Source organism: Zingiber officinale, chromosome 10B (assembly GCF_018446385.1).
Source record: "Zingiber officinale cultivar Zhangliang chromosome 10B, Zo_v1.1, whole genome shotgun sequence".
NCBI lineage: Eukaryota > Viridiplantae > Streptophyta > Magnoliopsida > Zingiberales > Zingiberaceae > Zingiber > Zingiber officinale.
Window position 1 is genome coordinate 82,558,192 of NC_056005.1, and position 17,683 is coordinate 82,575,874.

Sequence of the window (17,683 nt, forward strand, 5' to 3'; positions counted from 1 at the left end):
AACTTACCTGGCATCTACTTAAGTTTTGAGTTATACAACAGCACTCTATCTCCATAATTGAAATTTTTCCTCAATATATGCTGGTCATGGAAGGCCTTAGATCTTTCCTTGTAAATACGGGAACTTTCATATGCTTCCAATCGAAGTTCTTCAAGTTCCTGCAACTGTAATTTCCTCCCAATTCCAGCCTCCTCTAGGTTCATATTGTAGGATTTAACTGCCTAGTATGCCTTGTGCTCTATTTCCACTGGCAAGTGGCAATACTTGCCATAAATAATTCTGTATGGTGACATACCGATTGGTGTTTTGAATGTTGTCCGATAGGCCCACAAAGCATCACTCAGTCTTCTACTCCAGTCTTTTCTGTCGGGTCTTACTGTTTTTTCCAGAATCAGTTTGATCTCCCTATTAGAAACTTTGGCCTGCCCGTTTGTTTGAGGATGGTAAGGAGTTAACACCTTATGAACTACACCATAGCTGCTCAGCAGGGCTTTCATATGTCTATTGCAGAAATGTGATCCTTGATCACTAATGATTGCTCTAGGTATTCCAAACCAACAAAATATGTTATTCCTAACAAAATTCACAACAACAACAGTATCATTAGTTTTGGTAGCAATTGCCTCCACCCATTTAGAAACGTAATCGACAGCAAGCAGTATGTAAATAAAACCAAAAGAATTAGGAAAAGGGCCCATAAAATCAATGCCCCATACGTCAAAGATCTCACAAAATAATATTGGATGTTGCGGCATTTCATTCCTTTGCCCTATTGTACCCATTCGCTGACAACGTTCACAACTCTTTAAAAATTTAGATGCATCCCTAAATAATGTAGGCCAATATAGTCCTGCATCCAGGACTTTCTTAGCTGTGCGTTGCGGCCCAAAATGTCCTCCACATGCGAGTGAGTGACAAAAAGATAATATAGAGTTAAATTCATTATCCGGAACACATCTCCTAATCACTTGATCACTACAAAATTTCCATAAATATGGGTTATCCCATACATAGTATTTGGAATCACTCTTTAATTTGTCATGTTGAGTTCTAGAATAATGTGTAGGGAAAAAAATAGCAGCCAAATAATTCACCAGGTCAGCATACCATGGTTCCTTACCCTGAATCTGCAGAAGCTACTGGTCAGGGAAGCAATCAGTAATTGGAAATGGACTTAAATTCCCTTCAATCCTACTCAAATGATCTGCTACTAAATTCTCCTTTCTGCTCCTGTCGCGTATCTCTATATCAAACTCTTGGAGTAGGAGCATCCACCGAATTAACCTTGGTTTTGCTGATGGCTTCATTAAAAGGTACCTAATAGCTGCATGATCTGAAAAAATAATCACGTAAGAGCATAATAAATAAGATCGAAATTTATCTAGTGCAAACACAATAGATAACAATTCTTTCTCAGTTGTAGTGTAGTTAGCCTGGGCTGAATCTAATGTTCTGGAAGCATAATAAATGACATGAGGTACTCCTCCAACCCACTGAGCTAAAACTGCTCCCACTGCAAAGTTTGATGCATCACACATCACTTCAAACGGAAGTGTCCAGTCCGGTTGTCTAATAATTGGAGCAGAAGCAAGAGCCTTCTTAATTCTATTAAATGAATCTCTGCAATCCTGGTCAAAATTAAATTCGACTTCTTTCTGCAGCAAATGAGTCAATGGCAAAGTGATCTTGCTGAAATTCTGTATGAACCGTCTGTAAAATCCTGCGTGTCCAAGAAATGATCGCACATCCCGTACGCATACGGGGTAAGGCAAAGATAATATTACGTTAACTTTTGCAGTATCTACTTGTAATCCAGCATTTGAAATTATATGACCCAAGACTATACCCTTCTCAACCATGAAGTGACATTTCTCAAAGTTCAACACAAGGTTAGTTTCTATACACCTAAGTAACACCTGAGCCAAATTATCCAAACATGAATCAAAAGATGAACCATAAACAATGAAGTCATCCATAAATATCTCCATACAATGTTCAAGGTAATCAGAAAAAATATTAATCATGCATCGTTGAAAAGTACCTGGAGCGTTACATAGTCCGAATGACATTCGTTGATATGCAAAAGTTATGAAAGGGCACGTAAAAGTCATCTTTTCTTGGTCCTCTGGAGCCACTAGAATTTGAAAATAACCCGTGAACCCGTCCAAGAAGCAATAACGTGATCTTCCTGCTAATCTTTCCAACATTTGGTCGATGAAGGGTAAGGGAAAATGATCTTTTCTTGTGACTTGGTTGAGCTTGCGATAATCAATACAGACTCTCCATGAATTTTGCACTCGGGTAGGTATCAATTCATTTTCTCTGTTTGCCACCATGGTGAGGCTGGATTTCTTCGGTAACACTTGCACCGGACTGACCCACTGACTGTCCGAAATGGGATATATAATTCCTGCTCGCAACAACTTAGTTACTTCAGCCTTGACTACCTCTAGCATAAGTGGGTTAAGACGGCGTTGTGACTGTCTTATTGGCTTAGCATCAGCCTCCAAAAATATCTGATGTTTGCATATGACCGGACTAATACCTGGTATATCTGCAAGCGTCCAACCAATAGCTCTCCGATGTTGTCGTAATAAATCTAAAAGCTTGCTTTCTTGATTCAGATTCAAATTCTTTGAAATGATTACTGGCAACTAATTACCGTCTACCAAATAAGCATATTTGAGATGATCTGGTAAAGGTTTCAACTCTAATGTCGATTCCTGTTCTACTACTGAATCTGACTTCTCTGAATACAACTCTGCCATGAATTCTCCAGCAACTCTGTTTTCCAGGCTGTAGTCATTGCCATTATCCTCTAGGTCGAAGGATACTTCATCTCCTACAAAGGTGGTCTCTTCAGAAATGTTCATTAATTCTGTTGCAGCATCACTTAGTATATCAAAATCTAGCTCATCAAATACATCAATGCTCAGGAGTGAATGATCTGTTGGTGTGGGTAGCACTAACGGTCTAACCCAGGTTTTGATGAATGACAAATAGGTTAAGTTAGTTGTGTTGTTGTCTGACACTTTGATCAAGTGTGCAGGAAAAGTCCAGCTAGGTCGACGGGCTGACCGGATAGCTGGCAAGAAGTCCAAGCGGGTCGACGGGCTGACCGGACGCTTGGCGAGAAGTCCAGCTAGGTCGACGGGCTGATCGGATAGCTGGCGAGAAGTCCAAGCGGGTCGACGGGCTGACCGGACGCTTGGCGAGAAGTCCAGCTAGGTCGACGGGCTGACCGGATAGCTGGCGAGAAGTCCAGACGGGTCGAAGGGCTGACCGGACGTCTGGCAGGTAAGTAAGTCACTGGAGGGGAGTGCGAGGACGCGTTCCCGGGAAGGGAACATTAGGCGTCGATCCGGCTTAGATCCATTTCGGATATCTAAGTCGAGATCGTGACTAGATTCCGGTCTCGGAAAGACGGAATCTAAGTCATACTCTTTGCTATTACTTTGTTGAACTTTAATTGTGCTAACAATCTGTTTTACAGGATATATATTTGCCTCCGGACTAACGTTTGTCTTGCAGGACGGATTCTGCGGGAAAACAGGGTCCAGGCGCCCGGAGGTCCGGGCGCCCGGAAGGGATCCGGGCGCCCGGGAGGCAAACTTTATCCTGATTGCGCGTCGCCACGTGGAGCTCACTGGTTGGACCTGCCACGTCTCACCAGGGCGCCTGGAAGGGATCCGGGGCGCCCTGAGCTTCATATAAAAGAAGGGGCAAGGGTGGAGCTTTATATCAGTCTTCTGAGAACTCTGAGTCCAATCACTCTGCTGCTCTGCGCTCCAACAACGTTCACAAAGCTCCGACGACTCACTCCGGCTCTCTTTTTAATTCATTGTTTGTCGGTTAGCTTTGTTTTCTTTCTTTTCATTAGCAATATTTGTACGTAAATTGTAATTATCCGAATTGCTAGTGAATTGCCCAACGAAAGTACTCAAGGAGTACGGGCCTTCGAGTAGGAGTCGTCACAGGCTCCGAACGAAGTAAAAAACCTTATCTCTACTTTACTTTTCCGCTGCGTCTTAACTCGAGATTTTCGAATCGATATTCACCCCCCCCCTCTATCGAATCTAACGGTCTTACAAGTGGTATCAGAGCAGGTACCGCTCTGATTTGGTGCAACCACCAATCAGACAAAGAGGGGGTCTTTTTAAAGTAAAATTATATATCATTCGTTTTTAAAATAAAACCTTACGCCTTTCGTTTTTTTCCCTCCAAAACTGGTTTTGAAAAATACATCGTCATCTTTTCACTATTATTTAGTATCGACAAAATATTACATTTTCAAAAATTTGAGATAATATTTTTTATTAATATTTTAATAATATTTTATCATTTAAAAAAAAAATTTGTAGTGAAATATTATTTTTTTTTCCAGCACTGCTAATCCAAGACCAAGTCTTGGGATTTTGTCTTTGTTTCATTGTGTGCAAGAACAATGTCTTTTCAAGAAGGATGGAACCCCAATGAACCACCACCGTACGATGAAGATTTCAACTACTGGAGGCGAAGAATGGAATGCTTCTTAGGAAGCGTAGATATTGATTATATGCTAATATTGAAAAAACCTTCTCAGAACTCGGAGCTGAATAAAAACGTAAGTAAAATTATTTATAATATTTTACCTAACAATATTATATGCAGACTAGAAAAATACAAGAATGCATATGAGCTGTGGACCCGGTTGATCAAGCTTCACGAGACGCCAATGGAGCTAGAAGATCAAGTTAAAGTCGAATCCGGACTCGAGTTAGATCCAACGGAGAAGCCTGCTGAATTAGGGGTTGCGCTCAAGGTTAGTAATATTTACCAAAACACCCTTGCTAGTAGTAGTTTAAAATATGTGCATGTTAATTTGGATAGATCTGAAAGTATATGTGAAAATAGTGTACATGACAATACTTGCGAAAATACCCCTAGGATATTTTCTGATAAAACAAATATAATTAATTTAGAAAATACAGAAAATCTGAAAATAATTAATAAATCTAAAAATTCGAATTTAAACCTAAACAAATTTGAAAATTCAAACAAAAAGGATGACAAGGTCAATATCAATCTAGACACAATTAATAAATTGTTTAATAATCTAGACAATATCAATCTAGAAAATTCTATCCAAACCCAAGATAATTTAATTAACAAAAAATTAAATTTTAATGATAAGACTTATTTAATAAATTCCACTAATTATATCAACTTAAAAGGTAAAGAAAATATAAGGATAAAATCAAACACTTTGATAAAATCAAAACGGAAGTTAACAAACTTAAAATTAAATGTTAAAGATAACATATTAAACAAAAATAATCTAGAAAATTCAAAATTAACAATTAATAAAAAGTTAAAAGATAAACCCTTAAAGAAATATAATTCAAACAATTTAATTAACTCAAAATTAAATAAAAACCTAAACTTTAAAAATAAGCTACTAAAGAAAGATAAGTCAATTAACCCAATAAAATTAAAATTGAAAGAAAATTTAAATATTAAATATACTCTTTTAAAGAAAGATAATTTGACCAATTTAATTAATTCAAAATTAAAAACTTAAATTTAAATTACAAATTAAACATTAAAACTTAACTAAAACTAACTCTAATTATACAAGAAATCTTAAAAATAAAAATCAACAATTTAGGGGGAGGCTCCAGAATAGCTGGCACCTCCAAAAATAATTTACCCGACAGGGTAACCGAAAACAAACTAACCCGGCAGGGTAGTTAGGAATAGATAAAAAGAGACAAAAAGTTTAACTTGACAAGTAGTACTGGTGAAGTTTTGGATGATAGTACGTTGGGGAAGCTTGGGCATCGCATGTCTAGAAAGATATGGCTTCGATCTGGTGCATTTGGCCAAGTGGAACTGACCGAAGCTACCCCTTACGGATCCTAACTAGGTAGACCAAGGTTTGGTACTAAGCTCCGTGGATAGGACTATTCGGAAAACCTCGAAGGGTTGGTTACTTCTAATGATGTCCAGGTGACTCACCAAGCTTAGAAGTTTATCCGAAGAATGCCTATTTGTTGAGACCAAAGCTAAACCTGAATCTAACACAAGTTAAACCAAACTCAATAATTAAATCTAATTCATCTCACAAAATTATAGGATTCCCTGATTGATAATCTAGATCGGGTAAGATGAATAAGGATTAAATTAAATAATTTTCAAATTAAAATTAATTTTCAAATTTCAAATTAAATTAAAATTAATTAAAATTAAATTTCGAATTTCAAATTAAATTAAAATTAATTTTCAAGTTTCAAATTAAATTAAATTTAATTAAAATTAAATTTCGAATTTCAAATTCAAATTATAATAACTTTAAAAACCATTTTAAAAATTCTTTAAAAACCATTTTAAAAATTCTTTAAAAACCATTTTAAAAATGCTTTAAAATCTATTTTAAAAATTCTTTAAAAACTATTTTAAAAATTCTTTAAAAACAATTTTTAAAAATTCTTTAAAAAAAAACTATTTTAAAAAAAAATTCTTTAAAAACTATTTTAAAAATTCTTTAAAATCTATTTTAAAAGTTCTTTAAAAAAAAACTATTTTCAAAATTATTTCAAAAATTCTTTAAAATCTATTTTAAAAATTCTTTAAAAAAAAAACTATTTTAAAAATTCTTTAAAAACTATATTTAAAAATTATTTTAAAAACTCTTTAAAAACTATTTTAAAAATTCTTTAAAAACTATTTTAAAAATTCTTTAAAAAACTATTTTTAAAATTCTTTAAAAACTATTTTTAAAATTCTTTAAAAACTATTTTTAAAATTCTTTAAGAATTATTTGAAAAATTCTTTAAAAAACTATTTGTAAAATTCTTTAAAAAAACTATTTTTAAAATTCTTTAAAAACTATTTTTAAATTTCTTTAAAAAACTATTTTTAAAATTCTTTAAAAACTATTTTTTAAAATTCTTTAAAAAACTTTTTAAAAATTCTTTAAAAACTCTTTAAAAAATTCTTTTAAAAATTATTTTAAAACATTTTAAAAATTATTTTAAAAACTCTTTTAAAAATCATTTTAAACTTTAAAAAATTCTTTTAAAAAATTCTTTTAAAATATTTTAAAAATTATTTTAAAAACTCTTTTAAAAAATCATTTAAAAAAAAAAATTTAAATTATTTTAAAACATTTTTAAAAATTATTTTAAAACATTTTTAAAAATTATTTTAAAAACTCTTTTAAAAATCATTTTAAAAAAAAAAACTTTAAAAATTCTTTTAAAAAATTCTTTTAAAACCTTTTAAAAATTATTGTTATTTTAAAAATTATTTTAACTTAAAAATTATTTTAACTTAAAAATTATTTTAACTTAAAAATTATTTCAAAAATTATTTTAAAAAAAAAAAATTTAAAAATCATTTAAAAAATATTTTATAAATCATTTTAAAACTATCTAAAAATTTTGTATCATTTTGAATGAAATTTTGTTAACTTAAAAATAGTAATAATAAATTATTTCTATAGATTATTTTCACTTTAAAAATTATTATTTTGACTTTAAACTCATTTTTAATCTTAAACATCATTTTAACCTTAAAATTAATTTTTAATTTGACTTAACTAAAAATTAAATCTTAAATTAAAACTTAATATTGAAATTAAAATTAAAATTAAAGTTTTTAACTTAAACTTAAATTAACCACTAATATTAATTTAAATCTAAAATCAAAACTGAATCAAACATATGTTAATTGACATAAAACATATTATAAAAATCATTTTAAATTCCTTTTAAATGCTGTTTTAGTAATCCCTTTAAATTTTTTTTAATAATCATAATTATAACTAACACTTTCATTGACCAGCTCAATCAAGTAATATGAAATTTAAATTATTTCACTAAGTATTAAATTATTAAATCAAGTGAAAACTAATCAATAAATTATTGATAATGCTTAACTGTTATTGAATTAATAAAATCTTATCTTATTTAACCTTAAACTAAAGTTAAGCACTTGAATCTAAAATTAATTAATAATTGATTAATCAAATTCAAATAAACAGTTATACCAAGGATACAGAGATAATAATATATGTATTACTAAATTAGACAAATGTGTTAGGGCTTTGAAATTTAACACAACCAAACCTTAGTATTAAAGGGGAGATATTAAATTAAGGGGAGTAACCAATTCAGGGGGAGGTTCAATTTCTTTTAAATCCCCTAGAAAAATTAATAAATAAGGAGGATTAATAAATTAAAGGAATATCAAATTAAAGGAATATCAAATTCAGGGGGAGGTTTATTTTTTAATTATCTCCTTAAGCGTTATTTTTTTAATCTTCTCTTTAAATTCTCTCTAGAAAATTCTACCTCATTTAAAAAAAAAAATTACTTTGAATATTCTTAGCAAATATTTTCAAACTTTTAAGTATCAAGTTCAGGGGGAGAAATTAATTAAAATTTTGTGTGTTTGAAAAATACTTTTTTACATCTATTTTAAAACTAACTTATTTTTAAAACACCAGTTTTCAAAAAGTTAAATTTAACTAAGTTTAATCCCACCTAATTTTCAAACCTGATTTGAAAAATTAACTATTTCCAAAATTAGCCTTAAAAATTAATTTTGGCAAAAATTTTATTTCTTGAAAAGTTTAATTTTTGCTTTGTTTGAAAAATCGAAGTTGAAAATTTTACCTTTTTGAAAATTAAATGTTACTTAAACATAAAAAGTAAATTTGAAAAACCTGTCTTGAAAATTTCTACACGCTTGAAAAGTTAAACTTGATTAACTTTAACTTTTCAAAACTCAACTTGTCTACCCCAAGTCAACTTGACTATTTTTTAACTTGGTGTTAAAAATTGCACTTTTATCTTTCAAATTTTGAACCAAACTTAGTTATCTTTCAAAATTTGATTACCTGTTACAGTAAGTCTTCACTATGATTATTTACCTTTGTTCATTTTTTGATGAATGCCAAAGGGGGAGGAGGGTTAGGTGGTTAAGTTAGCTAAACCAATTTGAAAATACAAACTAACAAACTTTAAAACCACATAAATGCATGTTGTTTCTTGCATATGTTTTCACTAACTTAACCAGGTTGTCATTCTATCAAAAAGGGGGAGATTGTTGGTGTGGGTAGCACTAACGGTCTAACCCAGGTTTTGATGAATGACAAATAGGTTAAGTTAGTTGTGTTGTTGTCTGACACTTTGATCAAGTGTGCAGGAAAAGTCCAGCTAGGTCGACGGCAAGCGGGTCGACGGGCTGACCGGACGCTTGGCGAGAAGTCCACTAGGTCGACGGGCTGACCGGATAGCTGGCGAGAAGTCCAAGCGGTCGATGGGCTGGGACGCTGGCGAGAAGTCGGCTAGGTCGGGTGGCCGGATGGTGGCGAAGTCGAAAGGGGCTGATCGGACGTTTGGCAGGTAAGTAAGGTAAGTCACTAGAGGGGAGTGACTGCGAGGACGTGTTCCCGGGAAGGGAACATTAGGCGTCGATCCGGCTTAGATCCATTTCGGATATCTAAGTCGAGATCGTGACTAGATTCCGGTCTCGGAAAGACGGAATCTAAGTCATACTCTTTGCTATTACTTTGTTGAACTTTAATTGTGCTAACAATCTGTTTTACAGGATATATATTTACCTCCGGACTAACGTTTGTCTTGCAGGACGGATTCTGCGGGAAAACAGGGTCCGGGCGCCCGGAAGGGATCCGGGCGCCCGGGAGGCAAACTTTATCCTGATTGCGCGTCGCCACGTGGAGCTCACTGGTTGGACCTGCCACGTCTCACCAGGGCGCCTGGAAGGGATCCGGGGCGCCCTGAGCTTCATATAAAAGAAGGGGCAAGGGTGGAGCTTTATATCAGTCTTCTGAGAACTCTGAGTCCAATCACTCTGCTGCTCTGCGCTCCAACAACGTTCACAAAGCTCCGACGACTCACTCCGGCTCTCTTTTTAATTCATTGTTTGTCGGTTAGCTTTGTTTTCTTTCTTTTCATTAGCAATATTTGTACGTAAATTGTAATTATCCGAATTGCTAGTGAATTGCCCAACGAAAGTACTCAAGGAGTACGGGCCTTCGAGTAGGAGTCGTCACAAGCTCCGAACGAAGTAAAAATCAACAGTGTTCATCTCTTTACTTCTTTACTTTTCCGCTGCGTCTTAACTCGAGATTTTCGAATCGATATTCACCCCCCCCCCCTCTATCGAATCTAACGGTCTTACATGATCCTCTGTTGGGAATTTCATTGCATCAAGAATATTGAATTGTACTATTGTATCGCCAAACTCCATGGTAAGTGTCCATTTTAGTCATAGCAGTTTTTATAAATGGTCTACCAAGGATTAATGGTGCTTGTCCCGGAGAGACATTCCCCTCCATATCCAAAATATAAAAATCTGCTGAAAAAATTAAATCCTTTACTTTTACCAAGACATCTTCTATCACCCCAACGAGATGAACTAAACTATGATTGGCCAGCTGAATAACTATTCTAGTTGTTTGTAAGGGCCCAATACAAAGTGCTTCAAAAATGGATTTTGGCATAACATTGACTGAGGCTCTTAGATCCAACATTGCATCTCCAAAATCACTATCCCCTATAACACAAGGTATCATAAAGACTCCTGGATCCTTGCATTTCTATGGCATTGTCTGAATTAGTGCTGATACGTTCTTACCCATACTGACTAGCTCGCTGCCCTTCAGTTTTCTCTTATGAACACACAGGTCTTTCAAAAATTTTGCATACTTTGGAATGTGCTTAATGACTTTCAGTAATGGAATATTCACTTCTACTTTACTGAAGGTATCCACTAGCTCTCGCAGTTCCTCTGCCTTCCTATCATCCTTTTGCCCATTTTCTACAGATCTCTGCGGAAATGGTAAGTGCTTATTTTGCTCAGTTTCCTATTCCAAACATACTGAATTTGTAGCTGGTGCCAACGGGATGAGTTCCACTTCCCCAATAGATTTCCCACTCTGAAGTGTGATAGCACTAACATTCCCATTTGGGTTTGGCACACTCTGCTAAGGTAACTGTCCCAATCCTTGCGACTGCGGTTGGGTAATACTTGACGTCATCTGTCCAATTTGTCTCTCTAAGTTCTGTTGATTACTTGTCATTAACTGCATCTGCTGTATAAGCTCTTCCAGCTTTTGTGTGGTAAGTTCTGGTTTGGGCAATTGGAGTTGTGATGGACGGTAAGGGAGTTGAGGGAATGGACACACTGCTGGCCTCTGGGATGAAGAAGATAGTTGCTGATACGCATGTTGCTGCTGATATAGTTGCTGCTGATATGGTTGCTGTTGATATGGATTCCCATACATCAAATTAGGGTGATCTCTCCATCCGGGATTATATGTAGTAGAAAAAGGATCGTATGGCTATTTATTCCCAGATTGTTGTTGGTAAAATTGAGATCGGGGCTGACAATTATTTACTACTGCCACTTGGTCTGTAAAAGAAGAAAGTTCATCTTTCTGTAACAAGGGGCAAATGTCAGTAGTGTGAGATGAGCAGAAACAAAGTCCATAAATCATTGTTGTAGGCATTGTCTGAGTTGTGGGCTGCTATGAATAGCTAAGTGCCAACTGTTTGAATGCAGAGGTCATCTCTTGTAGCAAGCTATTCTTAATTTCTTGAGTAACTACCCTAGATAACTGGACTCCAGTTATCCCCTTAGTAGATGCTTGTCTACACCCAAACTGTTGGGCATTAGCTGCCATAGTAGAAATGATCTCCCTTGCTTCTGCAGGTGTTTTATTCACCAACACTCCCCCACTTGCTGCATCGATCATACATCTATCCATGGGCAAGAGACCCTCATAAAAATACTGTATGAGCAAGTGATCACTGATTTGATGATGGGGACAGCTAGAGCATAACTTTTCAAAATGTTCCCAATACTCATACAACGTCTCCTCAGAAAGTTGTTGGACACTACATATTGCTCACCTAATACCTCCGGCTCGTGAAGCAGGAAAGAATTTTTCCATAAATGATCTTTTCATATCCACCCAACATGTAATTGTACCTGGAGTTCTAGAGTACAGCCAATCCTTCACTGCTCCCGCTAACGAAAATGGAAAGGCTCTCAGATAAATATCTTCCTCCCCAATACCGTGTGGTTTCATAGAGAGCAAACTGCATGAAATTCTTGAAGGTGCCTAGAAGGGTCTTCACCAGATAATCCATTAAATTTAGGAAGGAGATGAATAAGTCCTGAAGCAGTTCAAAATCCATATCTAGCTCAGGATATTGAATGCACAATGAATTATAAGAAACATCTGGTGCAGCCAGCTCCCTAAGTGTTTATTTATTCTCCATGTTAAATTCAGTCACTGGAAAGCTACTCGCTGAAGTTATTTTTGGCTCTCTTTTGATTTCTCAGCAAAATGTGAAATGTTCTTTCAATTTCTAGGTGAAGATCGAGTAAATTGCTGGTAGATGATCTGGTCATACATTTAGCTGCTATTTCACCCACCAAGTCAATAAATTCAACAACCAAAAATTACACAGAATATATTGCAAATCTGAAAATTAACCCACACCGTAATCTCCCTGGCAACGGTGCTAAAAATTGATACTATACTGTGAACTGATAATTAATGGTCATGTCGTTGCAAAGTTCACACTATAATACCAACTTAATTTCTGTCCCTACTGTAAATTAAATAGTATAACAATAGCTGAAGACACGAATCATTTCCCTTAGAAATTACGGTGAAAGTTAACTCCAGCATGAATTATTCTGATTGGTAGAAATTGCTTTACCTCACAGATTGGAATGTCCCTACTTGGAAGCACGTAAATCAACCACTAGACAACCACTAGAAGATTAAACTAAAGAAATGAAACAAAAGAAGCATGAACCAATTACTGATTTAAGGAAACCTATCAATGAACAATTCCAAACACACAAACAGCACAATCAAAGTTCATGAACTAACTAAAATAAGCTAAATGCAAAAACCATAAATCATATATGAGGAAGACTGATGAAACACTACTTAATGCAAACAAGAAATAAATGACCAGTTCACCAGAATTTGCCCGAAGATGAGCAACACACTACAGCACGCGTCTTTCAGAATCTTGATCAAAACTCCAGAGGAAGATGGCATGGCGAGGCGTCCAGAGTTCCCGAATCTGAACCTCAGTGGTAGTCCGAATCCGGCCAAATCTGGTTGGACTCGGAGGTATCTCGAAGTTCCTCCTCGAATCCATGGAGAGGGAAAGGGAAAAAGTGGATGGTGAAGTGAAGGATGCTTGCTGGAATGTGTTGATGCGGCGGCTTCCCCTTGAATCCAAGTAGGAAGAAGAAGTGGTGTACGCGGAGGGGACGATGGCTGCTAGGGCTTCTAGGTTGAAAAGGTGCCTCACTTAGCTGTTGTTTGTGGCTTTAATATCTCCTTCCCAGCAACAAATCTGACCACAAAATAAAGCTCAAGCTGCATCCATCCATTGGTTGCATGTGTATGGCCAAAAAGCCCTCCAATTAATCCTTGGCTCCCTACATCATTCAATAACACCCAATTAGTGCTGGAGCCATTAAATTAGCAAATATTTGCAACAAAAGAATAAAATCAACCACATTCATAAAACCTGATAAATACCGTAAATTAACGCACAACCAGATTAAAACGTCTAACAAAGTGATAAAAAATATCGTAGCAAAATGTAAGTTATCACACCTCCTCATAGGCCGGCGACAGAACCAAAAGGGGTAATGAGCCCCGACTGTTAGCATATTCCTTGACACACTGATTATTCTCTGACAGGCAGTTACGATTCCCTTACTTGCTTGTCTGGTAGTGCCTGGCATCCTCCGCTCGTGATTGCTATGCTGGACTTTTACACTTGCTAGCCTCGTTCTGATATCTTGCTAACCCCGATCTAACGTCGCCTCCAGACCTGTGCTTTGAACCTTGTCCTATGCATCTCCTATTGCAAACCCTGACCGGTCTTGTCTCTTATTGGCATTACGTGTCGTGCCCTGTATACCTTAGTTCGGTTCTGTTTATCCCTACTTCTAAGTTATACGTCTGACTTCGTTTGTTCCGACCTGTATGCCTACCTCTAACTTTGCTTATCTCGGTCCAGGAGGATATAAATCCTAACCTGTATCCTTGGCTAGCATATCCCGACCCGTACGTTTGATCGATCTACGTATCTTGCTATGTATCCTGAGCCATAAGGCTATAAATCCTGACCTATGTACATCGGTCTACTTCCACTAATCTTGAGTTTCGACCTGTGCTCTTTGATCCCTTTATCCCATGCCATGAGGATATAAGTCCAAACCTATAAGCCAAGTATGTAAACTGACCTGCTTTTGTCCTTTATAATCCATGGTTTGTACATCCCGACCTATACGTTTAATCGATCTACGTATCCTACTACGTATCCTGAGCCATAAGGCTATAAATCCTGACCTGTGTGCATTGGTCTGCTTCCACTAATCTTGAGTTCCGACCTGTGCTCTTTGATCCCTTTATCCCATGCCATGAGGATATAAGTCCAAACCTGTAAGTCAGGTCTGTAAACCGACCTACTTCTGTCCTTCATAATCCATGGTTTGTACATCCCGACCTGTACGCCAGGTTTGCATACTGACCTGCTTCTATCCTTAGTTATTCATAGCTTGTACGTCCCGACCTGTACGCCAGGTTTGTATTCCGACCTGCTTCTGTCCTCTATTATCCATGGCTTGTACATCCCGACCTGTACGTCAGGTCTGTATTCTGACCTGCTTTTGTCTACTGTTATCCATGGCTTGTACGTTCCGACCTGTACGCCAGGTCTGTATCCCGACCCGCTTCTATCTATTGTTATCCCTGATTTGTACTTCCCGACCTGTAAGCCAGGTCTGTATTCCGGTCTACTTCTGTCTACTGTTATCCATGGCTTGTACGTTTCGACCTGTATGCCAGGCCTGTGTCCCGACCCGCTTCGGTCCTCTATTATCCCTGATTTGTACTTCCCGGCCTGTAAGTCAGGTCTGTGTTGCGCCGGAGGCCCTTCTGCGCCTATGCCTGTCCTGTGGGCCAAGTCCTTAGCTATACTTGGCCTGTGGGCCTTGACTGTTATCCATGACTTGTATGTTCTGACCTGTACACTAGGTCTGTGTCGCGCCGGAGGCCCTTCCGCACCTATGCTTGTCCTGTGGGCCCATTCCTTAGCTATACCTGGCCTGTGGGTCTTGTCCTTGACTGCTATCGAAGTTAGATCTTGTCCAACTTGCCATCCTATCCTTTGACTACCCCGTCAGCTGAGACTTTGACCATGACCACACAAGCTTGACTTCTGACTTACATGGGGGCTGGACTTCTGACCTCCCCGTAAGCTTGACTTTTGACTTATATGAGGACTGGACCTCTGACCTCCCCGTAAGCTTGACTTCTGCCCTCAACGAGGGTTGGACTTCTGACCTCTACGTAAGCTTAACTTCTGACCTCCACGGGGGCTAGACTTTTGACCTCCCTTGGGGCTGGACTTTTGACCTCCACGTAATCTTGACTTATGACCATCCTGCGGTCTTGACTCCTAACCACATCATCTTACTGACCCCACGATAATGGACCGTATCACAAGCCTCCCCCTCAAGTCTAGTCGAAGGAGGCTCTAGTCCGACTGACTAGACCTAAGTCCCTTTGTTACCTGACCTGGTTCTCGCATCCTCTGCCGACCTATTTTTCGTCTATCTTCTTCATAATTTCTTGCTGTCCTAGGAGATAAACGGGATTTTTCTGTGTGTATATTGATTCTTCAATTACCGAGCCTACTCTTCTCCTATAAATGTTACACTGTTTTCCGAGCGTTAACTCAAGTTCCGAGGAAATCCCTTCACCTTCTCCTTCCTTATAAAAGGTTTTAGTATATCTTCCTCATCTATTCCTCAAGCTACCCTCTTGTCAATAGAGCATCAAGCCTCCATGGAACCTGTAACGGAATCCAGCGAACCTGCTTCTTTGCTTCGGCAAATTGCCCATCTGACGGAGTTATTGGCTCAGAAAGAGGAAGCCTTGCTGGAGATGACTGCGAGCAAAGATCTTCAAGCATCCTTTACTCATGAAATGGAAAACCTCTGGTTGGCCGCCAAATCCAGAACCCGGGCCAAAATTGCTCTCAAGCTTAAAGCTTAATCGGACTTCCAGAGCCAGGTTCACTATATTATCTATTTGAAGATGAAACATGAGGACGAGGTGACTCTCCTGAAAGAAGAAGGACGGATCAAAGATGAGACTATTGGGCAACTGAAGCGCGCAATCGATCTTATTAAGGAAGATCTAACTAGAGCTCAAGCTCATCTGGCCAGGAAGGATCAAACCTCTGGATCTGGTAGTAATGTAAACCCTTAAAAAATGTTCACCTTGTTAACGAAATAAAACCTGTTTCTTGGGCTCCACTCATGGTGTAGCCCCACACCCTCTTGCTCAGGTATCATTATGTTTCTATAAAACACCTACGTTTCTCTAATATTTCTAGCAAAAATAGCAAAAATAATAAGGATAACCTGTTTACCCCACCTTCCTCTTACCTCACACAAATGATCCCCTGGCTGGAGCAGCTGAGACACTTGAGAATGTGCCTGTGAATTTTCATATTTAGCAGAAACCCTGGAAATACGGCTTACTAACCGGTTAGGCACGAGAACTTGGCTTGTTGTATTTTACTTCGGTGAATATAAGGAGTGCTGACCGAGAAAAGAAGTCCTTGGGCGTGAGAGCTTAGCTCACTTATAACTCGCACTGGGGCGAGAGTCTGGGACAATCGACCTGGAAAGCCATTGGGCGTGAGAGTCATGCTTACTTATAACTCGTACTGGGGCGAGAGTCTGGGACAATCGACCAAGAAGGTCATTGGCCGTGAGAGCCATGCTCACTTAAAACTCACCCTGAGGCGAGAGTCTGGGACAACCGACTGAGAAGGTCGTTGGGCGTGAGAGTCATGCTCACTTATAACTCGCACTGGGGCGAGAGTCTGGGACAACCGACCGAGAAGGTTGTTGGGCGTGAGAGTCATGCTCACTTATAACTCGCCCTGAGACGAGAGTCTGGGACAATCGACCGGGAAGGTCATTGGGCATGAGAGTCATGCTCACTTATAACTCGCACTCGGACGAGAGTCTGGGACAACCGATCGGGAAGGTCATTGGGCGTGAGAGCCATGCTCACTTATAACTCGCACTGGGGCGAAAGTCTGGGACAACCGACCGGGAAGGTCTTTGGGCATGAGAGTCATGCTCACTTATAACTCGCACTGGGGCTAGAGTCTGGGACAACCGACCAGGAAGGTCGCTGGGCGTGAGAGCCATGCTCACTTATAACTCGCACTGGGGAGAGAGTCTGGGACAACCGACCGGGAAGGTCGTTGGGCGTGAGAATCATGCTCACTTATAACTCGCCCTGAGGCGAGAGTCTGGGACAACCGACCGGGAAGGTCATTGGGCATGAGAGTCATGCTCACTTATAACTCGCCCTGAGGCGAGAGTCTAGAACAACCGACCGGGAAGGTCATTGGGTGTGAGAGTCTGGGGCGAGAGTCATGCTCACTTATAACTTGCCCTGAGGCGAGAGTCTGGGACAATCGACTGGGAAGGTCGTTGGACATGAGAGTCATGCTCACTTATAAATCGCACTGGGGCGAGAGTCTGGGGCAACCAACCGAGAAGGTCGTTGGGCGTGAGAGTCATGCTCACTTATAACTCGCACTGA

At 38.1% G+C, this 17,683-nt stretch overlaps 1 protein-coding gene across 1 annotated transcript; it reads right to left on the minus strand.

Moving 5' to 3' along the window:
- Window positions 1–221: 221 nt before the first annotated feature.
- On the minus strand, window positions 222–16,845 carry LOC122029226. Its single transcript, XM_042588165.1, has 11 exons — window positions 16,792–16,845; window positions 16,507–16,557; window positions 16,052–16,180; window positions 15,930–16,004; window positions 10,645–10,837; window positions 10,483–10,563; window positions 2,663–2,908; window positions 2,433–2,554; window positions 1,761–1,916; window positions 1,491–1,655; window positions 222–785 (listed from the first exon to the last, which is right to left on the minus strand). Exons 1-11 carry the CDS (start codon window positions 16,843–16,845, stop codon window positions 222–224), a joined length of 1,836 nt encoding a protein of 611 aa, XP_042444099.1.
- Between the last annotated feature and the right edge of the window lie 838 nt (window positions 16,846–17,683).